Raw genomic sequence first — 24,831 nt, forward strand, 5'->3', positions numbered from 1 at the left:
GTTCGTTTCAGTCGCGGTGTCAGACAGTAGGATCAGGTGACTACTGTGTTAAAGGAGTTGGAGCCTGGGTAGTACTGTGGCTGACCGTACATGTCTACTGGTGTAAAAAAGAACCACAGAGCGTATTTCATATGTCCCTCTGTCTCAAGCACATTGAGAGGATGTGTGTGTGTTTGCGTGTGTGTATATGTAGTATATGAGCGTACGTACGTATATGAGTATGTGTGTGTAGTGTGTATTACAATGTGTGTGCACGTGTGTGTAGTGTGCTTTAGAATGTGTGTGTGTGTGTGTCAGGCCAGTTCTGATGTGATCAGCAGGGCAGGGCTGTCCAGTGTAGGACAGTGATCAGACTAATAGGGCTCTCTCTCTGACCGTCTTAGCATCGCTCTGGTAATGAAAGAAGGTCACTATCGGTCACACCAGACTAGCATGAAGGAAGCCACTCAGGGCACAAACACGTGACGTTGACGGACAAAACACAAAAAAATACATCCTGGTACTCTAAGGCAGCGGTCCCCAACCTTTTTTGGACCACGGACTGGTTTCATATTGACAATATTTTCACGGACCGGCTGTCCAGGGTGGGGGGGGGGGGGGCAGGGCTTAATTTGTGCCGAGATTTGGACGGCACCTACTTGGCTGGATCCGGCACCTCGTTTGTAATTATCAAAACATAAAAATAAATTGTAATATTTAATGGTATCTGTTCTGTCATTCTTCTATTTCCTATTGAAGTTACTCATAAATCGCTGGCTTGCCTATTTTGCATGCATGACAGAGACGTGACCGACGTCAATCACTCAGGTCACGCAGTGCGCCGGCTCCCTGTCTGAGTTTTGTGCAAAGTTTTGAGCAACGTAGGCACCGTCGTCGTAAAATCAAATCTCAAAATTAAAGTCACATTTATTTCATTTTCTTCTAATAGCCAGTTGGAACCCTAAGGGGCAGGTTCAGCTCAGCAAAAGTCATTTCAGCAGACAGCACAGGTACAGTATCAAAAGAAGATAGAAGAGGTAAGTTATTTTTAATATGACGCAGAGAACTTGGAGTCAGGGAGAGAGGGAGATGAGGATGAGTAGGCTACGGACTTGGTGAGGAGACATTTAGATGCATGCTGGCTAGTTTAATGCTTTTTGCTGTCATTTTGGCATAATGATTACGTTACTGTAAGCCTCACAGCTACAGTAAGCAAGAGGGCTGTTGTGTTGTGAAATAGTATCGTTGTGGGCCTGATTCACGCTTTGCGGAGTTTGCGAGTGCGCAACCATGGAAATGGTCCTACTCACACTGGAGAGGGTCTCGCCAGGGACGACGGGCATTGTTGGAGAGACGAGGTATGTAATGGAAATTTGACGGGTTGGTCGCAGTTAGTTTTAGATGAAATCCCGCAGTAATGAAAAAAGGTCAGTGTGATAAACCTGGCTGTTGAGGAAGGTGGGATAATGTAGTTGATAGTTCATTCATAACAAGGTGTGTAGATGTTCGTACCTGGTTGTTGAGGAAGGCCTCGGCCTGCTTGGTGTCTCTGAGGAACAGCTGGTAGGCGTGGGACTGGGACAGCAGGTTCTGACGGTTCTCCCACATTTTGTGGAGCTCGTTCCAGCCGGTGTCCAGCGCCTGCAGCCTCTGCCGGAGGAACATGTACTGGGCGTCCGTCTGACCCTGGGTCACCATCTCGCCCATGTCGCGCATCTTCTGGTAGTCCTCCTCGTAGTTGCGGATCTCGTTCTTGATGCCCTCGTGCTGCGCCAGCAGCTTCTCGGCCTCGGCCAGCGTGTTGGGCATGTCCTCGGAGGCGATGGCGGTCTGCGTGCGCGACAGCCAGGACTGGAAGTCGTCCAGCTCGCGCAGGAACTGCTGCAGCTTGCTGGCCTCGCCCAGCGACTCCTCCCGGTTCTTCAGCGTTCCCTTCATCTCGTCCCACACGCCTGTGATCTCGCCCAGCCTTCCCATGATGCCCTGGGCCTGGTCGGGGTGCTCGGCGGCGAGGCGCTCCGCCTCTTTGCCCAGGTCGCCCAGCTTGTCCTCGATGGCGGCGAGGTCGCGCTCCATGCCGGTGAGCTTGCGCTGTAGCGCCATGACGCCCGCCAGGTCGTTGCCCAGCTCCTGGGTGGACTCGATGACCTTGGTCTTCTCGCGGATCCAGGACTTGGTCTCGTTGCATTCCAGGTGGTAGTTCTGGACGCCCAGCGCCGAGTTCAGGGAGTCCTTCTTCAGGTCCACCAGGTCTCTGAACTGGCTCCACCTGGACAGACCAGGACAAAGACATCCAGGTGAGTTAGCTGCTATAACCAGTAGCTATTAAATACATAATAGCAAATGAGTTATTATTATTATTATTATTATAACAAGTAGCTGTATCTAAATATACATAAGCATTTTCATCAGTGGTAGCTTTGCTGGTCAGCAAGAAGAAGAATAAAAATCTATAATAATATTCAATTTTATTTGTAACTTTTCATTAAAAAATCTCAGAGTGCTACAGGTTTAAAAGCATAGCATAACATGCTTTTAAACCTGTAGCACTCAGATTTTTAGCAAGTTATTATTGTGCCTGGGGAGTCAATTATAACACTAAGTCTGCCTGGTGCTCAGTTTGTATTAGGCTGTACTGTCGTTCCATAGAAGATGTTAAGAGGCTGTACTGTAGTTCCATAGAAGGTGTTAAGAGGCCATCACTGCACCTGCTGCTGGGTTACTACTGTATGAGGATTAACCGCGCAGCGCAGAAGAGGTGTTAGAGGTCATCACTGTACCTGTTGTTGAGTTTGTCCTGCTGGGCTTTGATCTCCTTCTCGCTGGGATGACCGCTGTGGATTAGCTGCCGGGCAATCTGGTTCACCACGGCGACTCGGGAGGCCTGGCTGTTCATCTCCGGCTCCAGACTCTCGAACCTGGAGCGGGGAAGGAGGGCCGACCAGATACACATGTCCAATTAGCAAAATGTGCTCTCCGTTAACGTGCTTGTTTTCGGCTGAGCTGTAGTATGTTCCGGTTGCCAGCGCGGACAGACTCAAACACGCAAGACACACGGACGGCGAAACGGTAGTCTGGGAGCCGGTCCATGTTATGCCTTGTGAGTAAACGGTGTGGAGAACCAGAACCAGTCACTTGTAAACGAGCCCTCCAACCGCTGTCCAAACCACTTAGACGGCCCCTTTATTCTCTCTGAGCGAGGAGCCAACTGGAGAGTTGCTGCTTTTTCTTTTTAGATTTTTTCGGGGGCATTTTGGCTTCATTGGGATCGAACAGCGCAACGACAGGCAGGAAGAGGGGGGGAGAGAGAGAGAGGGGGAGAGAGAGAGGGGAGAGAGAGAGAGAGAGAGAGAGAGCGAGAGAGAGAGAGAGAGAGAGAGAGAAGGAGAGAGAGAGGGGGAGAGAGAGAGAGAGGGAGAGAGACAGAGAGAGAGGGAGAGGGAGAGACAGAGAGAGGGGAAGACACGAGCCACCGGGGCCCCGAGAGTTAATGGGTTTTAAACACTGCCGAGACCTCAGCAGTGCCAGTGGAGAATTATATGGGTCTGGTTCCCACAGTCTTCACTGGTCCAACCTGCTAGCAGCTGGGGCCAAGCTGGAAAGCATGTGGAGTAAAATAACCGTGTGTCTCGCCTACTGTGTGTCATGATCCGTCTGTGTATGTGTCTGTGCGTGTGTGTGTGCATGCGCGTGTGTGCGTGTGTGTGTGTCGCGCGCCCGTCCCGCACCTGTGCTGCACGACCTCCAGGTCCTCCAGCTTCTCGGGGATCTCCATGCTGTTGAGCCACTGCTCCTTCTCGTCGATCCACAGCTCGCAGGCGTCCGCCTCGCTGAACATCTTGTAGAGCGCCAGGGCGTCCTGCAGGGCCTGCTTCCTCAGGCGCGTCAGCTCCGCCACCTCGCGGTAGCGCTCCTCGATGCCCGCCAGGCGACCCTTCACCTGGTGGGCGGGACGGACCTGGTTGACTCGTCTGATTTTACTGGACCGTCTAACGCTGCTCCAGGAATACATTCACAACTCTGCGCGCTGAACGCTGCCGTGCACGGGGTTCGCTCTCTACCGCTTTTCACACACACAGATATCAAGAGAAAATAAATATCCTATCCATCCATCCCTATCAGTATATCCATCATCCATCCATCCATCTCTATCAGTATATCCATCATCCCTCCATCCATCTCTATCAGTATATCCATCATCCCTCCATCCATCCCTATCAGTATATCCATCTATACATCTCTATCAGTACTCTATATCCATCCATCCATCCATCTCTATCAGTATATCCATCATCCCTCCATCCATCTCTATCAGTATATCCATCATCCATCCATCCATCTTTATCAGTATATCCATCCATCCATCCCTATCAGTATATCCCCTCCCTCCCTCCCTCCCTCCCTCCCTCCCTCCCTCCCTCCCTCCCTCCACCCACCTCCTCAGCGCTGGCCAGCTGCTCAGGTAGTGTGCGGGCCTGTTCGTGCAGAGCGTCGATGACGGGCCGGTAGCTGGCGATCTCCTCGGCCACGTCCTTGTGCTTCTTAACCAGCGCCTGTGTGGAGAACTCGTCGTGGCCCACGTCGGCGCTCGACACGATGCGCAGCACGTCCAGCATCCAGGCGTCGATGTCGTCGGCGTCCACGAGGAACTGGTGCTGGTTGCACGCCTCCTGCAGGCGCGTCTTCCTGTGGGCAGAACGTGACGTGGCGCTTAGCGGACGCGCTTGTCCACACCTACTAATCTAGCTAGTGCACACTTTGTTTAGTTCAAATGAAATCAAACTTTATTTGTATAGCGCATTTCATACACAGAGGCAACACAATGCGATTTACAGAGAGCAGTGGGGGGTGGGCATAGGTCCCACCCCTACATACTCCAGAGGGAAGCAAAAAAACAGTTTCACCCGGGGGCCAGAAAAGTGAGCTGTAAAAATTCTTCCCTGACCTCTCTCAACGAGACGATCGAGCAAGCTCCTGGAAAATGCTTGTCTTTTGGCTAAGAACATATACAGAGCAGTAAACATGGGCTAGATACGTCATAAGAGAGACATGATTTCAACCGTTCAACCGAATTCAAAAGCTTCCTGGGTCCATGAAATCACCGTTGACCGGAAGGGGAATGGAATTTGCAGGCTCACGAACAATAAACGTTCAGTCTGACCGCAGGTTGGTCTCACCTGACCGCCGAGAGGCGCTCCAGTCCCGCCCACTGCTCCTGGATGTCCGCGATTCGCTCTTTGATCTTATCGGCGCCGAAGTGGTTATCCGCCACGAGCTCCTCCCCCTGGCGCACCGTCTGCTGCAGGTGCCCGGCTCGGCCGATCATCTCGTCCTCGAAGGCCTTGTGCTGACTCAGCAGGCGCACGGCCCCCGTCAGGTCCTTCCCGCAGTCGTCGGAGGAGAGGATCTGCTCCTTCTCCCGGATCCAGCCCTCCTCCTCCGCCATCTCCCAGAAGAACTTCCAGAGGCGCCGGGACTCCTCCAGGCGCGCGTGGCGCTCGCTGGCCAGCTGGCTCAGCTCCTGGTAGCAGAACTCCATGTGGGCCACGCGGTCACGGATCACCTGGGGGTCACAGGGTTTGTAGCCTGGAGGGAGGGAGGGGGGGAGAGAGGGAGGGAGGGGGAGAGAGAGGGAGGGAGGTGGAGAGAGAGGAAGGGGGGGGAGAGGGAGGGAGGGGGAGAGAGAGGGAGGGAGGGGGAGAGAGGGAGGGAGGGGGAGAGAGGGAGGGAGGGCGGGGGAGAGAGAGGGAGGGCGGGGGAGAGAGAGGGAGGGAGGGGGGGAGAGGGAGAGAGAGGGAGGGAGGGGGGAGAGAGGGGGGAGAGAGGGAGGGAGGGGGAGAGAGAGGAAGGGGGGGGAGAGGGAGGGAGGGGGAGAGAGAGGGAGGGAGGGGGAGAGAGGGAGGGGGAGAGAGAGGGAGGGCGGGGGAGAGAGAGGGAGGGAGGGGGGGAGAGGGAGGGAGGGGGGAGAGAGGGGGGAGAAAGGGAGGGAGGGGGAGAGAGAGGGACGGGGGGGGGGAGAGGGAGGGAGGGGGGGAGAGGGGGAGAGGGAGGGAGGGGGGGGGAGGGAGAGAGGGAGGGAGGGGGGGGAGAGAGGGAGGGGGGGAGATAGGGAGGGAGGGAGGGAGGGGGGGGAGAGAGAGGGAGGGAGGGAGGGGAGAGAGAGGGAGGGAGGGAGGGGGAGAGAGAGGGAGGGAGGGGGAGAGAGAGGAAGAGGGAGAGAGAGGGTTTATGGAGTTCAGCTGAAGACAGCATCAGCTAGGAAAGATATAAAGATCAATGACTGTTCTGACCTCTATAGAACACTGGATGTTTCTGATTTACTCTTAAACACGACAGATTATCTATTGACGGTTTAAAATCCCGAGCTGAATTTCAATCCAACTACTGAAGTACAGTGGGCTTTCCACACTGCTGACAGATGGCGGTGTTGGCTTGCCTTTTACTCATTTTAGCACCCAGGCTATCTGTGGCGTTCAGCCAGCAATGAGCTCCAGGGTTCAGCTCCATCTTAACACAAATATATCTCCGCTCAGTCATGGTTCATAAACCATGAGCTTACACTAAAAACTGAAGACGTGTGTATTTTGAGAAATTGTGCGTGTCTGTTAGTGTACGGTATATGAGCGTGTGTGTATGTGTGTGTGTGTGGTTATTGTTGCGTATGACTGTGTGTGTGAGAGAGACATGTTTGTGTTTTGTGTGTGTGTGTGTGATTGTTGGTTATTGTTGCATATGCCTGTGTGTGTGAGAGACATGTTTGTGTTGTGTGTGTGTGTGTGTGTGTGCGCGTGTCTCACCCTCTGCGTCGACGGCGAACCTCTGAGCGTTGTTGTTGACGGCCTTGACGCGGTCAGCCTGGATGGCGATGTCGGCCTCCACCAGGGCGTGCTTCTGGAGCAGGTCCTCCACACCCAGCAGGTGCTTCCCATAGTCCTGGGACAGCAGCAGCATCTGGAGGGGGTCGGGGGGGTCAGAGTCGGGGTCACAGAGGTCAGAACACCGACCTGGATTCATCTCACCAGTCCGACATTCAGAACTTCTTCCTCTCTCTCTCCCCTCCCTCGTTCCATCTCTCCCTCAACCGCCGGCCCGTTTTAGGGTCCAGAGCATCTCCTGGAAGACGCCGGCCCGGCCTCATCCCCGGACTCCACCCCTCTCTCTAAACCCCGCCCCCCCCTCTTCATCCCCTCCCGTCTCATCCCTCGCTCGTCCCCACCTTCATCTCGTCCATCCAGTCCATGATGTAGAGCATCTCCTGGAAGACTCTCTGCAGGCCCAGGTTCATCTCCAGGCGCTGGCGCCGGGCCTTCAGCAGCTCCAGCAGGTACTCCCACAGCCGGATCACGTTGTCCTTCCTCGCCGTGATGCGCTTGATGTCGTGGTAGTTCTCCGCCTCCAGCTCCCTGGCCACGGAGACCACGGCCTGCACGCGCTCCTCGTAGGCGGCGATGTCCGTCTCGATGGCCTCGTGCTTCTTGGTGGCCGCCTCCACCGCCTGCAGGTCGAAGCCGAAGTTGTCCTGGGGGAGGGAGGGGGGGACAGGGAGGGAGGGAGGGAGGGAGAAGGGAGGGGGGGAGGAAGGGAGAAGGGAGGGGAGAAGGGAGGGAGGGAGGGAGAAGAGAGGGAGGGAGGGAGAAGGGAGGGGGGGAGGGATGGAGGAAGGGAGGGGGAGGGAGGGAGAAGGGAGGGGGAGGGAGGGAGGGAGGGAGGGAGAAGGGAGGGAGGGAGGGAGGGAGAAGGGAGGGGGGGAGGGAGGGAGAAGGGAGGGGGGGGGGGAAGGGAGAGGAGGGAGGGAGAAGGGGGGGGGGCAGGGAGAAGGGGGGGGGGGGAAGGGAGGGAGAAGGGAGGGGGGGCAGTGTACAGGAGACAGAGGTAGAGCAAGGGAGGTTAAAATCCTGAGGTTTACAGTTAAACTCGTTTTGTTGAACTGGCAATAATTGCGGTACACAAACATACAGTAATAAGACACACAGTGCCATGTTTGTGTCCTGTGTGTGTCTGTGTGTGCACGGCACACGTGTGTGTGTGTGTGTGTGTGTGTGTGTGTGTTTGTATGTCTGTGTGTGCACGGCACACGTGTGTGTGTGTGTGTGTGTGCGCGTGCGCTACCTGCGAGACGAGCCGCTGGTTCTCGCTCAGCCACGTCTCCCTCATGGCGGCCTTGCGGTCGAAGCGGCGAGACAGCTGCTCCAGCTTCTCCTGGCGAATCAGCTCCGTCCGCAGGGCCAGCTCGCGCTCATGCTCCGCCTTCTCCAGACGCTCCCACGCCTGTCAAAAGCAGAAGTGACTTCCCTTGTTTATTATCAATGTTTGTTATGTCTTTACAGTGGGGAAAAACATTTCGTATTTCTATACAATGTGTCAAATGTGTAATATTTTTCCTGTCTAATGCAAGACTAAGGCCAATGGAACCCCTATGGCTTTCCATTCAGTCTGTTCTGTCGTCTGTCAATCAGATTAAACCTGCCTGTCGTCTTAATCCCGCCTAATCCCACTGAGGATAACACATAAAGGGTGTCTTAAGTGGCGTTGTTGTTGGCTAAGCACGCGGCTTTGAAATAAGCTGTTCTTTAAAAGGCGTTGCCTTCCAGATCATTCCTGAGTACTCCTGGATATCACCCCTAGAGGGAGCACTTCTTGGCCTGTATCTACTGTAGATCTAGGCCACTGTCTTACATCATTACTGTACTGTGTGCCCCGATTACAGCCCGTTCAGGTCACATGGCGTAGCATCGGAATGACATCACGTGTTGGAGGACGGCGAGATCCTGGGCTCACCTTGTTGACGTCGGAGATGAGCTTGCCCTCGCGCGGCATGTAGACCTTCTGGTTGTTGGCTCTCATCTTACTCTGGATGGTGAAGAGCAGCACCTCCAGGTTGCCCTTCTCTGTGAACCTGGGAGGGACAGAGACCAGAGGGAACAGCCGTGTCAGTCTAACTCCACACATGAGCAACATGGACGGTCCCTCATGGGGTCTTCATGGTTTTCCGTGTTACTAAGTGTAACTGCCGAGAGGGAGGGAGGGGGGGAGAGAGAGGGAGGGGGAGAGAGAAGGAGGGAGGAGGGGGGGGGGGGGAGGGGGGGAGAGGGAGGGAGGAGGGGGGGAGAGGGAGGGAGGAGGGGGGGAGAGAGGGAGGGAGGGGGAGGGAGGGAGGAGGAGAGAGAGGGAGGGAGGGAGGAGAGAGAGGGAGGGAGGGGGAGAGAGAGGGGGGGAGAGGGAGGGAGGGGGAGAGAGAGGGAGGGAGGAGGGGGGGAGAGAGGGAGGGAGGGGGGGAGGGGGGAGGGAGGGGGGAGAGAGGGAGGGAGGGGGAGAGAGAGGGAGGGAGGAGGGGGGGAGAGGGAGGGAGGGGAGAGGGAGGGAGGGGGGGGGGAGAGAGGGAGGGAGGGGGGGGGGGGAGAGAGGGAGGGAGGGGGGGAGAGAGGGAGGGAGGGGGGGGAGAGAGGGAGGGAGGGAGGGGGAGAGAGAGGGAGGGACGGAGGGGGGGAGAGAGGGAGGGAGGGAGGGGGAGAGGGAGGGAGGGAGGGGGAGACTACGTGACTGGCTGTCTAACTTAACTGTCAGTGTAACTGTCGGTCCAGAATGGGACCACTAGAGATGATGCACATGTTCAGTTCCCATCTCCCATTTGACATCATTATCAGTTGTATCGCTAGTGTTGTGAATGTACAGCGGCTAGCTGTAACTAGCGCCATTGCCCGGCCGAGGGGCTGGGTTGGCGGGTAGGGGTGGCCGTGGTAGGTGGGTCTGGGTTGGCGGGTAGGGGTAGCCGTGGTAGGTGGGTCTGGGTTGGCGGGTAGGGGTAGCCGTGGTAGGTGGGTCTGGGTTGGCGGGTAGGGGTAGCCGTGGTAGGTGGGCGTGGTAGTGTGTTGCTCACTTGGGGGGCTTCTCGACCGTGCGGTAGGTGTTGAAGGCCTGCAGTTGCTGCTGCACGCCCACCAGGGAGTTGGCGAATTTGCGGTTGTTGAGGATGATGATGGTCTGCTCGATCCACTCCAGCAGGTCTGAGGCCAGAGACTCGTACTTCTCGATCATCTTCTCCGTCTCGATGGCGTTGTCCAAGACCTGGGGATCGAGCGAGGTTGAGCACGAGAGTGCGTACAGGGAATATTCGTAACACAATTCATACCGACTATAATATCATACAGAAGTATTTGAAAATATGTTCAAAGGACCGAGGATTTAAATTGATGTCATCACAAAAGCAGATGTGTTTACATGTACAGAATATAAGCTGTAAGCTTGTTCCATACTACAGTATTCAAGTGAGTGTTTCTTTCAGGGAGCGTGTTTACAGTATGCTTGGAGTAGGTAAACACAGGAAGTGTTGTTCTGCTGTGACCTAGGCCTTCCTGTGAGCCCAGACTCCTCTCACCTTCCCGATGCGTTTGCCCTCCACCTTCAGGGCCTTCATCTTAGAGAAGTAGTGGTAGTAGGTCACAACATAGGTGATGATGGACTTCTCATCTGGGTGGTCCACACTGATGTCTGCGTATACACACACACACACACACACACACACACACACACACACACACACACACACACACACACACACACACAGACACAGACACACACACACACACACACACACTAATAAGAATCCAACAACACAAAAATACATCATTCAGCTGAGTGTCTTTAATCTACAGTTGTGATCGGAGGGAGAGAGGAGATCACAGTTGTTATCTTCCTGAAGATAAATGGGATTTCTGGGAAGAGAAATGCGATCGGAGCGACAGATTTCGACGGAGGGAGGGAGGGAAAGAAAGATAACAGACAAAGTGAGAGATGTTACAGTAAGTGTGGACAAACCGGGAATCTATAGATTTCCCACTTGGAATCTATAGATAAACCGCGGGGAATCTACTGTATAGACATGCAATCAATAGAGTCCTCGGGGAATGGAATCTAGATTCCCCATTTTTCCACACACACACACACACACACACACACACACACACACACACACAGAGAGAGAAAGAGAGAGAGAGAGAGAGAGTGTGAGAGAGAGGGAGAGTGTGAGAGAGAGAGTGTGGGAAAGAGAGAGAGAGAGAGAGAGAGAGAGAGAGAGAGAGAGAGAGCGGGAAAGAGAGAGAGAGAGAGAGAGAGAGAGAGAGAGAGAGAGAGAGAGAGAGAGCGAGAAAGACAGAGAGAGAGCGAGAGAGAGAGAGAGCTAGCAAAGCCAGAGAAAGAGAGCTGCGCTGATATTTTCAGTCTGTGCAACAGAAAGCAGAGGGGCTGTTCTCCCGCCGGGAGTCTTTGTTCCCTCAGAGAGCCCCCGCTGGGCCTCACAGCCCCGGCCTGTTAAGACTAACAGCGCTGCTGCTCTCACAGGCCGGACTACGCGACTGGCTGGCTGTACCTGTCAGCTTCCCTACGGCAGCCTGGTGTGTTATGTGTGAGAGAGGCCCCTTCATTTAGTTTTATGATGTTTATTTAGCCTTCATTTAAACTCGAGAGACCATTTATTCACTGAAGTGAATGTCCCAGTAGTAAGGTAGGTGTCTACAGTATTTGTGTGTGTGTGTGTGTGTGTGTGTGTGTGTGTGTGTGTGTGTGTGTGTGTGTGGACAGACTAACCCTCTGGGTCCAGTAGCTTGGTGATGCCCAGGTGTTGTTCTGCCAGGTTGAAGGCGTTTTGAAGGTTGTGGTGGGCGTTGGACTTCTTCAGCTTGTCAAAGTCAATCAGGTCTGGTCTGGAGATGCACACACAGATACAGTACGTAACGTATTCGTTATGGGTTGGAGCCTCTGTCAACGTATCCCAGTTCTACCAGGCTCCTGTGTTATAGAGGTCTAGTACCTGTGTTTGTGGATGAGGGTTTGTAGTAAACCTAGTTACCTCCACCCCAGCGACAGCGCAAGGCAAGAGGTAATGTTTTCGGTGGCGTGTGTTTGTTTGATTGTTCGTCTGTTAGCAGGATTACACAAAAACTACCAGACCGATTTTCATGAAGCTCGGTGGAGGGGTGTAGCATGGGCCAACTTAGAACCCATTCAATTTTGGAGCCGATCCGAGCCACGGGGCAGGTCCACACGCCGTTTCCTGGTTTGTCCATTCACCTCCATTCATTTTATGGACGAGGATTACCCAAAATCTATCAGACCCACTTTCATGGGGGGGATCTGAATAACAGGGCAGGTCTGTGAGCCGTTTCTTGGTTTGCTTGTTTGTTAGGAGGATTATGCAAAAACTACCAGACCGATTTTCATGAAGCTCAGTGGAGGGGTGTAGCATGGGCCAACTGAGAACTCATTCAATTCTGGAGCAGATCCAAATCACGGGGCGGGTCCACAAGCCGCCCAAACACGGCTGTGCTGGTCAGTCAATTGGGGGGGAATTGAAAGGGCCATATCTCGACATGGGAAGGGCACAGAGACACAGGGTTTGGACTGGCATAAAGCTCTCGACCTAACGAATGCAGCAATACCAAACATGTCGTGCTCACATGCATGTGCACGCACACAGAGCCACGGAATGCATTCATGGGTGGAGGTCTGTGCTCTCTGAGCATCATTTCTAGTGTGTACCTGTGTTTGTGAATGAGGGTTGTGTAGTAAACGTCTGGTACAGTAGGTACCTGTGTTTGTGGGAGAGGGCTGTGTAGTAGACGTCTAGTATGCAGTGTACATTACCTGTGTTTGTGGATGAGGGCGTTGAAGGCCATTCCATCTCTCCAACTGGTGGTGAAGTTGTGGATGTTTACGTTGGGATACCTGGAGAGGAATGAGATTGAGAATGAGAATGAAAAACAAACCATCCCTTTGAATGGTAAATGGTAAATGGACTGCACTTATATAGCGCTTTTCCACCTTGGCGGCACTCAAAGCGCTTTACAATGGCCTCTCATTCACCCATTCACACACACACTCACACACCAACGGCGGCAGCTGCCATGCAAGGTGCTAGCCTGCTCATTGGGAGCAATTTGGGGTTAGGTGTCTTGCTCTGGGACACTTCGACATGTGGACAGTCGGAGCTGGGATTCGAACCGCTGACCCTTCGACCATTGAACGACCCGCTCTACCAACTGAGCTACAGCCGCCCCGTCTATCCCCTATCCCCGTCTATCTACTCTATCCCCGTCTCTCTCTCGAGGTCTCTTTAACGCCGGTGATGTCATCGTGATTCCCCGTGAGCCTCCGGCTACGGCGACGCAGGATTCTGATATTGAGTGAATCGACTGTTTCAGTCTGTCGAGCCCGGGGCTGAGGCGGACAATTCATAGCATATAAACACTGCTGTTCTGTTCTCGCTCCCGCCTGACATTTAGGCCTGTGACATGGCGACTGCTCTCTCCCGCGCCCGGTCTCTCTCCGCTCGGCTCCCACAGGGGCTTCGCCCCCTCTGCCCCCCCCCCCCAGGGGTAGCCGTCGTAAACAAACCACTCAGGGCATCGAGCATGTGATAATGATGATGATATCATCACCACGTTGTCAAGACTGCATCCGGGATGAGACGGCCGTTTGTCTTCGCCGTCGACGGGATTGGCCTTTTCAGATGTTGCCGGAGCAAGCGGACCTGACATGCGGTGCCACCTGGGTTTTGGACTGCGCCCTGTGACATTTCCACACTCATCGTCTGGATTTATACCGACGTGTACTGTGACTAACTAAATATGACCTTGTAGGCTTGGTGGGCGGAGTGTGTGTGTGTGTGTGTCGGGGGGGGGAGGACTCACCCAGCGGACTTCATCTGGCACCAGAGCAGCAGAGCGTCCTTGGCAGACTTCTTCTCCTTATTGTCCTCTGTCTCAACGCTGATGTCCTGGATCTGGGAAGGACGAGAGGAACGACGGTCAGACACACGCACGCACGCACGCACGCACACACGCACACACGCACACACGCACACACCCTTCACTCTGCCCCTGGACACTCAAACACAAGCCACGTCCTAATACCTCACACATTTCCTGTCACACTTTCAATCAGGTTCCAATTTCACCCATATTTGCAACCTCTCAGAATATACTGTGGTCTGAAAAATCATTAATCCACACAGATTATAAAACCTTAATTCCCTTTCTCCCTGCACACTGCCACTTAACATCCAGGATCATAGAGGACACACACAGACACACAGGGCCATAAACATCTAACCAGCCTGCAGGGGATAGATCATTGCTTCTTATGGACATCATGTGATCTCATTCTCAACCCCTCGACCCTTGACTAAAGACAACGCTCTCACACTGGTTCTATAGCCGAGGCTCTGATCCTCTGTAGCTTTGACCTTTAGGCCAACCGCTTAAGACCTTCTGGTCTGCTGAATGTGCCCCTCCCCACTAGTGTGGTCATCAGCTCATCCATCCCACGTCCATCTCTCCATCCCTTAGCTCATCCATCCAGCCCTCATCCATCCATCAGCTCATCCATCCATCAGCTCTCATCCATCCATCCATCCATCCATCAGCTCATCCCTCCCTCTCTCCCTCTCTCCCTCTCTCCCTCCCTCCATCCATCAGCTCCTCCCTCCCTCTCCTCCTCCTCCTCCCAGCTGGTCAGCTGACCTGGAAGCGGAGGATGATGGTCCAGATGAGGCCGAGGGTGAGGCGGTGGTTGCCATCGACGATGTCGTGGGAGCCCATGTTCTCCAGGTGGACCCTCTGCTCCTTGAGGAACTGCAGGGCCTTGTCCACGTTCTCCAGGCAGTGGATACGCATGCGGCCTTTAGTGGGCTTGGGCTGTGGGGGGCGACAGAGAGAGGGGGAGGGATGGGGAAGGAGGGAGGGAGGACGAGAGCAAGAGAGAGACAGAGAGAGAGAGAGAGAGAGAGAGAGAGAGAGAGAGAGAGATTATTCATTATTATGACAGCAGTTTGCCCAATTGCATACAATGTGTGTCAGACTGTCAGTAGTAATACTCTTCATACACAGCTCGTACTCTGAGCTTTTGAACAGAGTAGAGGCAGAATGTGCCAGGGTTGGCCTCAGGTTGAAGGCAAAGAAGACTGAGGCAATCACTTACAACACCCCCCTGGACCAACCCCTCTCAAGACAGCAGGGGGCAATGCTCTGGCAGAAGTTAGCGACTTCGAATACCTGGGTTCCTGGGTCAACTCACCAGAACAGGACCTTAAGGTGAGAAAAGCGCTGGCATGGAGGGCCCTGAATGGCATGAATAGTGTGTGGAACTCCAATCTCCCTCGGCACATCAAACTGAACTTCTTCCATGCGACCGTGGAGCCTGTCCTCCTATACGGCCGTGAAACGTGGCCCCTGAAGCCCACCCTGCAGAAGTCTCTGGATGGGTGCTACACCAGAATGCTGCGTGTGGTGCTAAATGTCAACCAGAACGAGCATGTTACCAACAAGCATCTGTATGGGGGGCTACCAAAGCTGAGTGAGAAAGTGGCATCCAGGAGGATGAAACTTGCTGGCCGACTGCCACAGACATCATGAACTCCCAGCCAGCAAGCTGGTGCTCTGGGAGCCGACACACGGGAACCGATTAAGAGGACGTCCCACACCAACATACGTGGATGTACTGAGGAGGGACGCAGGAGTGGAGAGTTCTGCGGATCTGGCTGGATGTATGGACGGCCGAGAGGATTGGAGACTTCGCTGTCAAGCTCGTCTGAGGACGACCTAATTAATTTTCTCGCGTGTTCACTGCTCACATTGCTGATGACTCGTCGTACTCGTGAGAAGAGCGACTCTGTGCTTAATCCTCAGTCCTGGAAGCGCACAGATGATTCAGGAATATAGTGAAACAAGAACTAAAAGTCTAGTACTTCATCAGATGGGTGTTAATGTGTCAGTAGTCATATTGGCTTGGCAGTGTAAGTACTTGTGGTATGTGTGTGTGTGTGTGTGTGTGTGTGTGTGTGTGTGTGTAGGAGGGGGGGGGGGTTCACTCTAATCCCTGAGTGACCCGGAGTGGGCATTAAGAGCGCAGAAATATTTTGGCCTCCCAGGCTGTCCAGAAAAAAGGCACCAGGTCTTATATGGGTTTGATCCCACTCCTCTGGGGTTATGACCCCAAAAACACGGGGAGTACCGAGGCCTTGTTGGGACAGCTGGCGAGCAGAGAACGAGCGGGCTGCCTCGGTCAAACACCAACACCAGCACACAGGAACATCCACTTGGTTCTTTAATATACTGCTCTGTGAAATTAACTCTACTACCCAAGTAAGTGGTTCGGTGTGTGTTATGTTCTATGGATGAGCACCTTTCCGATCCTTGATATAAGCTTAGCCTTTAAAGGACAATGCTCGTTTTTGACAACCTGGACCTTATTTCCGACATATTATAAGACGTTTGACTCACCGAGATCACTTTGGTGTAGTTCGGAGGCATGTAGAAGAAATTTAAAATCCAGCGCGAGCCAGTATATCCATGTAATGGCGGTGTTGGGGGCACCGGGAATGCAGTTTCTAAAAATCTATTTTCTGCCGCGAAACGGTTGTTTTCATCAATCTGTCTTTATGAATCGCTAGTTGTGCTTACATAGAGCGTAGGCCTGTTGTGGTTGTTCACATGCTTCTGTAATATGATCTTTAGAAACGTCTTTCGAAACGAAATAGCTTCCCCACTTGCTCCAGCACGCATGCGCACAGCGCGCAATCGTTGCTCCAGCATGCTGTGCGCATGCGTGCTGGAGCAAGTGAGGAAGCTATTTTGTGTCTAAAGATGTTTCTAAAGATCATATTACAGAGGAATGTGAAAAACCACAACAGGCCTACGCCCTATGTAAGCACAACTAGCGATTCATGAAGACAGATTGATGAAAACAACCGTTTCGCGGCAGAAAATAGATTTTTAGAAACTGCATTCTTGGTGCCTCTACCACCGCCATTACATGGATATACTGGCTCGCGCTGGATTTTACATTTCTTCTATATGCCTCCGAACTACACCAAAGTGATCTCGGTGAGTCAAACGTCTTATAATATGTCGTAAATAAGGTCCAGGTTGTGAAAAAACGAGCATTGTCCTTTAACAGTCTTGTGGAGCGCAGCAAGCCCTAAAACCAACCAGACTTTCCCACTCTGACCGCCTGAGAATATGGCGTCTGGTTTGTATTCAGTTTGCGGAACTCCAGTTTGGATCATTCTGGAAGCCTCCATTGTGTTGACAATGTTGGCCGGTTCGCTCCACCGGTCCTCTCAAAGATCTCTTTGATAATTCAGACCTCTTCCCCTCAAGTCTACTCCATCACGACTCAAGGAGCCTTCCAATCTGCTCCCTTTTCTGTGTTGTTTTTTTCTCTCTCGCCTGGCTTCCTCTTAAGCAGCCTAAACAGTGTGTCAAATCTCCAAAAGAAAGGCCTCATATTTGACATGTTTTGAATGGAGCCACAGAGTACTACATTCAACTGGCGCCGAGTTGAAGCTGTGGTCAGATCTTTCTCACAGAGAGAGACCCTGGAACCCGGGCAGTCAACAGGGGGGACTGGGACTTGGCACGTACCACTGGAAGTCACGAGGCGGGGGGCAAGTGGAAGATGAAAGTGGTACGGTCAGGCGGCAATCTGGCTTAATTGCCCTTTCAATTCCGAGGCTGTCGGAGGTCGTCCCTCAAAAAGCTGCCACTCACTGGTAAATGACAAAGGAGTGTGTGTGTGTGTGTGTGTGTGTGTGTGTGTGTGTGTGTGTGCGCGCGCTTGCGCCGCATGTTGTGCTTGCATTTGTGTGTGTGTGAGTGTACATGCAAGCATTTGTGTGCGTTTGTGTGTGTGTTGCTAAACCGGTACAAAGTTAATCAAAACTTCAGCTTCACTAAACCTCTTCAGTCAGTCAACCCAGCCTTGGAATCCTTTCACCACCACCAACTACGGTACAACAGTAGTTCTAGAAAACATTCCTCAAAGTCCTCACCACCACCAACTATGGTACAACACTAGTGCTAGAAAACATTCCTCAAACTTAATTTACTGTATGGCATCCTTTTAGAGGAGATTAGCCTTCTGAAGGCATGTCTACAGTCACAGTGTTGACTCAGAGAGATAGGAGTGTGTTATCTGATACTTATGTGTGTGTGTGCGTGTGTGTGCGTGTGTGTTGGAGCTACAGTTACTGTACATGTGTCCAATCCGGTGGGTGTAATTGGGTATGACATACTGGCCCACCACAAACACAGATAAGACTGGCGAGGAAACTGATTGAAATGAAATCCACTTTAGTATACTATACTATACCTGTGACCTGGAAATACCTGGGAGGAAGATGAGAACCAGGATCTCTCTCTCTTTCTTTCTCTCTCTCTCTCATGTATCTTTCTCTCATTTATCTCTCCCTTAAAAATCTATCATTATATATATATATATATATTTTTATATTATTTTTAAATTTAGATTAATGTGTTAATTTAACGTGTTAAAAAATGCATAATTAATTGGTCAAATTAACGTGTTAAAATGACAGCCTTAATAAATGAAGGCTTCAGTTCAGTTCAGTGTCTCTCTACCCACCAGCCTCTCTCCAGACAGGACCTCCAGGAGTTTGATGAGCATGCGTCCGTCCCTCAGGTCCATGTAGAGGTCGGTGATGCGGCAGGACACTCTGGAGAGATGGGAGTTCACCCATTTGGTGAAGGTCTTCTTCTGCACCGCCTCTCGCTCATCTGGAGGGGGAGGGGGGTGGGGTCAAGGGGAGGGGTGAGTACCTTTATATATACTGTAGGTTGACATAGGAGGGGACAGTCGAAAAGTCAAACACGCACAAACATTCGAAGAGCTTGACCCCGGCCTGCTCAGCAACACAGCACACACGAGCGCACGCCCGCCCGCCCGCGCACGCCAGCTGGGCCGGTCAGCGGAGTACAACACGCGTCCTCTCAGGACTCTCCACTCCACAACGGCGCATTTCGCTCCTACTTCCTCTTTCGACCAGGTGTACACCCCCCCCCCCACGCCCCCCACCTCCTCCTCCCGCTCGAAGTGCTGGCTTGTTTACTCCTGGTTTGTTTACTCCTGGCCGGGAGCCTGTGTTTGTGTCTCTCCCGTCTGGAGAAAACAGCGACCAGCACATTGTTCTGGGATGAGACTGTGTATGGGAGCAGCTTCCTCTGTCCAGGAACACAGCTGCTGAGGATCTAGAAACATCTCACGTCTCTCAGGGACGCGGGAAGACGACGCCCCGGGTGAATATCAACCTCTGGGGGCTGTGGAGGACGGGTTCTCTCAGTCGGGAGGACACGGGGTTGAACGGCACACAAACCCGCGGGTTGAACAGCCGGTCCTGTTTGCACAGGCAAACGTTTACGGCTCTGTTGACATGCAGTAAATGATATCGTCACCACAACAGAGGCAGAGGTTCAGACCCCGGGCTAGTGTGATAAATGGCCGTGCTCGACACCTGCACATTTCTTGCGTCGTTAACGTATTGGAATATGAAAGCGGTCGCTGTGTGGGTTGTGGTTGTGGTTGAGACGGGGGTTTGATCCCCCTCACTGAGGCCCGGGAGACGGTTGCGTGTTACTGATAGTGTTGGCATGGTGGCCGGGACCAGCTCACCCTGATGTAGAGCAGCTCACACACACACACACCACACACACACACACACCACACACACAGGCTGTTCATCATGCTGGTAGAGCCCAGGAACATCACTCACTGAGAAGGACTATAGGGTGGGCCAAGACAACCTGTAAGACCACCCCATACATAAAAAGCATGGCGTGGGGGATAGATCATGACACGCGCACACAAACACACACACACACACACACACCACACACACACACACACACAGTGCCGACACCGTCTTCTCTGCCTTACAAGGTAGTCCTCACATGAACCCCAAGCCTGTTGCCATGGAGACCTGGCCCCAGGAAGACGTTCACAACCTGACACAGCGTGGTGGGCGGGTCTCTCTGATGAGCCGTGATGACACACGACTTCTGCTTGCCCGTCAACGTGCACGCTCCTGCCTGCCTGTCTACGTGCACGCTCCTGCCTGTCTACATGCACGCTCTTCTGCGTCTACGTGCACACCTCTGCCTGTCTACATGCGTCTACGTGCACGCTCCTGCCGGTCTACGTGCACGCTCCTGCCCAGCCCAGCAGCTCAGCAGGGGCGGCAGCGTCCTCCCAGCGTGACCAGACCGGGTCATAAGCCGTCCAGCGACTGAGCTGTGTGATTTCATGATTGGGTCCAGTTGCCAAACGGCACACTCCATAGCACCGCCCGCAGAACAACACACACTCTATGCAACATGGTCCGGACAGTGTGAATGATACAGTATGACAGCAAGTGCTAGAAAAGGCCTCAGGTTATCCCTGTCCTTAAACACACCCCTAACACACACACACACATTCGCATGCCCAAACACACGCACGCAAATACACAAGCGCGCACACACACACACACAGAGCTCAGTGCCCTACTGTGGAGGCCAGAGCAGACAGGACAATGGCGGCAGTGTTCTGTGCCCTTCACCGCGCCGTGCCCGACAGCATCTGACTGCAGCGCGGCCGGCCTTATCGCTAGGCTAACGCTAGTTCACAGACACTGCTACGCTGCAGACAGGCTAGGCCAACAATCATATCATTCACCAAAACTGCTGCATACAGGCTAAAGTGAATGCTAATCTCCCTCAATCAGGCAGCTATAGCATTAGCAGGCTAGGCTAACACCGAGGCCTCACTCTCAAGCTAGAAATGACCTTGGATGGAATAGGCTGAGGGTGACGTTGATGTTGATCATCTCATACTGAGTGAATGTAAAACCTCAAACTCACTGTCAAAAATGTCAAGATGGACCTGCCTATTAAAATCAATAGCTTTCACTACCAGTTCAATGATGACCCTGGTGTTCAAGTTCAAGTTCCTGGAATCTTTTTCGACTCAGGCTATTAATCGACGCAAGACTGCAGAAGGGCGCCACCCCATCTAAAATAAATCCCGGGTCTTCATAAAGCCGCTCTGGGGGGCTGAGAGGCGGGCGGAGGAAGTGGGAGGAGCTGGACATGTCCTGTGTGTCTCTGTAAACAGGGTTTCCTGCAGGGGCGAGCATCTGGTCCTCACAGCAGAACACAGGAAAGGGAAACCCTAACATTAACACACACACACACACACACACACACAACTGCATCTTCATACACAGCTCAGAGTTGTGCTTTGTGGAGCAGAACTAGTAACACCCTCCAACTACAATCACAATCATCAGAATCACCGACCACTGAACCACATACCATGAACCTCTGACCATGACAAGCACACACTCAACCACCCACACAAAGAATCTACACAGCCAGACGTCTTTGACTGTGCCGTTTGCTTTTCGAAGACATCTTGGATAAGAATGCTAGATGAAGTGCGGTGTAGAAGAATGTGTGCAGGACAAGTCCAATGCAATGACACTTTGACTGCCTGTTACAAACCTATCAGTTACAGGTATCAGAGCCAAGAGAGAGAGAGGGAGAGAGAGAGAGAGAGAGAGAGAGAGAGAGAGAGAGAGGGAGAGAGGGAGAGAGGGAGAGGGGAAATAGCTGAAGAGAGAAATTTGGACGATGAGATGAAAGGAAAAATGACTAGCGTCACATCCCGTTTGACACTACTAATGGGTTTGGAATGAGGGCGACCCACATGATGTACGCACACACACACGCGCACACACACGCACACACACGCCGTGAGAATGTAAAGGAGGTGTGCTAGTTTTCACAACCCTGCGCAGGCCTCAGGTGAGTGATGAGCTTTTCTGTGAAAGGGCTCCGGCGTGTCCTTCGGGGACGGGCTAGCTGGCTAGGCCAGGACCAGGACCAGGACCAGGACCAGGACCAGGACCAGGACCAGGACGGAGGGTCCCAAAAACACGCCGATGAGAGACGGGGCCGAGAACGAGACGCGTCTGTCTCCGCTCGGTCGCGCCTGGTGCCAGTGTGCCGTGGCGTTTAGGCGTGGCGCCCCGGGAGAGCTCTACCGTCCCTCCGGTGGACGTGGTTTCATGCAGCGGGAGATTAAGCGAGGAGGGCTGGCGGTCAGGCGAGGTCACTTCCTGTTCTCGGGGGTTTCAACAGAGCAGAACCACGGCCAGCGGGGTGGAGGAGGGAGGGAGGGAGGGAGGGGTGGGAGGAGAGAGGGAGGGAGGGGTGGGAGGAGAGAGGGGAGGAGGGATAGAGGGGATGAGGGAGAGAGGAGAGGGGGAGAGAGAGGAGAGGAGGGAGAGGAGGAGGGAGAGAGGGGAGTAGGGAGGAGTGAGAGGAGGAGGGAGAGGAGAGGAGGGAGAGGGTGGAGAAGGGTGGGAGGAGGGAGAGGAGGAGTGAGGGAAGGAAGGGTGATACAAAGTTTAAAACATGCTACAGTATGTGAGTCATGAGAGTACAGTGGAAGTGCAGGAAGGCTGATTCACACACTAATACAGGCCAACACATGAGTAAGACCTGCATGTAAACTTGGTTTACGACAACATGTCTGTACGGCTCAAGCTATGTAATGAACCACAGAAAGAATACAGACCAACGCCTGCTGGAACAAGCTAAAACAACACGATAATCAGGTCAAAATATCCCAAAATATCAAACTAGGCTAATTACCTACAGTGTGTTGGCCTGGAGCTAATTTGACCAGCTGGGGTTGGAACCAGACAGGAAGGGCTGCAGCATTGTGCTGATTGGTTAAAAGCCTTCCAATCTGCTCACTAGGTTAGAAGCCAGGTCTCAATGTCAGAGGCATCTTCAATTACTCCCTCTGGCTTATCAATAATGCTGAACCAACAGCAGGGCTATTTACAGAGTAGGTGAATGGGCCAGTGTGTGTGTGTGTGTGTGTGTGTGTGTGTGTGTGTGTGTGTGTGTGTGTGTGTGAGATGGAGAAATAAAGAAGTGAAAGAGAGAGAGAGAGCGCGCGTGCGAGAGAGAGAAAGTATGTGTGTGTGTGTGTGTGTGTGTGTGTCTGTGTGTAACAGAGTGGGGAAAGCAGTTCCATTTAAAGCAGCATCAAACAGAGCAGCCCATTGATGTGTTTTTTGCTGGGTCAATACTGCCCCATCCACACAGACAGGCACATCAGAGGACGACCTTGACCTCAGACAAGGGAACAAAGAGGGCCCCTGGCGAGGCAGAGGCGTGGCCACATGACTAATAACCCCTCCCCCACCCAACCCTGCCTACCACGTCTCTCTGGGGGATTGTGCTGGACACACACTTCGACATATTACACATCCATTACATACACATCCGTGGACACGTCGCCATGGTGATCATCATAGGCTCACCAGTAGGGCTGTCTTCAACCAAAGAAAATCTTGGTTGATCGACAGGCATCATTTTTTCCCCAACCAATCGATTTTGATCTTTTTTTTAAGTATTTTTTAAGGCCTACATTTTAAAATTAGGCTGATTATGCTTAAGTATTGATTAGTAATTAACAAGTCATTCGTTGTTCTGCATATGTTATTCTTTATGGTATTTTGCCATTTTATAAGAATATAATTACATTGTTTGAGCATTTTGACCAAACAATCGACCAGTCGACCAATCGAGGTCAGCCCTACTCGCCCAGCGTCTCTTCATACACTCTCACAAGGTGGGTGATCTGCAGACTACAGATCTGATAAACACAACAGCGTTGCTCTAAGCCCTACTGTATCTCGGTGTACAGTACAGGAGCTGGACACTGACAAGTAGCTGAGATGAGCCGCTATCATTACTGTATGTGTCCCAGAGAGATCCCTGGAATCTTACTGCAGATGGAGAGAGGGATGGAGAGAGAGGGATGGAGAGAGAGAGAGGGAGGGATGGAGAGAGAGAGGGATGGAGAGAGAGAGAGGGATGGAGAGAGAGCGGGATGGAGAGAGAGAGAGGGATGGAGAGAGAGAGGGATGGAGGGAGAGAGAGGGATAGAGAGAGAGAGGGATAGAGAGAGAGAGAGGGATGGAGAGAGAGAGGGATGGAGAGAGAGAGAGGGATGGAGGGAGAGAGAGGGATAGAGAGAGAGAGAGGGATGGAGAGAGAGAGGGATGGAGAGAGAGGGATGGAGAGAGAGAGAGAGGGATGGAGAGAGAGAGAGGGATGGAGACAGAGGGATGGAGAGAGAGAGGGATGGAGAGAGAGAGGGATGGAGAGAGAGAGGGATGGAGAGAGAGAGAGGGATGGAGGGAGAGAGGGATAGAGAGAGAGAGGGATGGAGAGAGAGAGAGGGATAGAGAGAGAGAGAGATGGAGAGAGAGAGAGGGATAGAGAGAGAGAGAGGGATGGAGAGAGAGGGATGGAGAGAGGAATGGAGAGCAAGGAATGGAGAGAGGGATGGAGAGAGAGGGATGGAAAAGAGCAATGGAGAGAGCGTGATGGAGAGAGAGAGGGATGAGATTAAACAAGGAGGGTGAGATACGACAGCTCCTCCGGATGAAGAAAGCGGGATTAAGAGAGAAGGAAGGAGGAGAGGGATGAGGACAGGAAAGGAATAAACAAAGATGGTGAGATATGACAGCTCCTCCGGATGAACAGAGAAGGATGGAGGGGGGGAGAGGTATGACAGCCCCAGAGCATCGCCATGGCAGCAGCAGCAGCATCCTCAGTAGCAGCAGCAGCGGGCTAACAAGGCCCTGCTGTTAGCACCACAGCACCCTGATGCTACATACCCCAAACCCTCGTTAGCAAACGGAAGTTTAATTATAACTACAGCTGGCCTGCATGAGGAACTGGGCCGTTCTCCCCAACACACACACAGACACACGTGCGCGCACACCTACACACACACACACAAACGCACACACGCACACACACACAAACGCACACACGCACACACACACACAAACAAACGCACGCACACAAACGCACACACACACACACACAAGAATAAACATAGTGAGACACTGAGATATTCAGACTTGGGGTGGGGGGGGGGGGGGGGTTCTGGCTGAGGAGGACTGTGGCTGATGCCAATCTGCTAGAGGGTGTGTCT

General features: G+C 52.9%; 1 protein-coding gene across 5 annotated transcripts in view; it reads right to left on the reverse strand.

Annotated features, from left to right (window-relative positions):
* LOC311318080 (spectrin beta chain, non-erythrocytic 1) overlaps positions 1–24,831 on the reverse strand; it is a gene marked incomplete at its 5' end in the record, with an annotated part of 61,558 nt that overhangs the window by 20,010 nt on the left and 16,717 nt on the right. For all 5 annotated transcript variants that reach the window (XM_084449290.1, XM_084449292.1, XM_084449291.1 and 2 more), the window contains 16 exons: positions 1,492–2,248; positions 2,760–2,897; positions 3,708–3,919; positions 4,416–4,665; positions 5,157–5,565; positions 6,777–6,930; positions 7,196–7,498; positions 8,089–8,247; positions 8,758–8,875; positions 9,857–10,044; positions 10,355–10,467; positions 11,563–11,678; positions 12,619–12,699; positions 13,665–13,756; positions 14,496–14,669; positions 18,397–18,548. In XM_084449290.1, the coding sequence (XP_084305416.1) occupies positions 1,492–2,248; positions 2,760–2,897; positions 3,708–3,919; positions 4,416–4,665; positions 5,157–5,565; positions 6,777–6,930; positions 7,196–7,498; positions 8,089–8,247; positions 8,758–8,875; positions 9,857–10,044; positions 10,355–10,467; positions 11,563–11,678; positions 12,619–12,699; positions 13,665–13,756; positions 14,496–14,669; positions 18,397–18,548 (3,416 nt within the window). The remainder of the gene's footprint in view (positions 1–1,491; positions 2,249–2,759; positions 2,898–3,707; positions 3,920–4,415; positions 4,666–5,156; positions 5,566–6,776; positions 6,931–7,195; positions 7,499–8,088; positions 8,248–8,757; positions 8,876–9,856; positions 10,045–10,354; positions 10,468–11,562; positions 11,679–12,618; positions 12,700–13,664; positions 13,757–14,495; positions 14,670–18,396; positions 18,549–24,831) is intronic.

Source organism: Borostomias antarcticus, assembly GCF_949987555.1.
Source record: "Borostomias antarcticus genome assembly, chromosome: 2".
NCBI classification, from domain to species: domain Eukaryota; kingdom Metazoa; phylum Chordata; class Actinopteri; order Stomiiformes; family Stomiidae; genus Borostomias; species Borostomias antarcticus.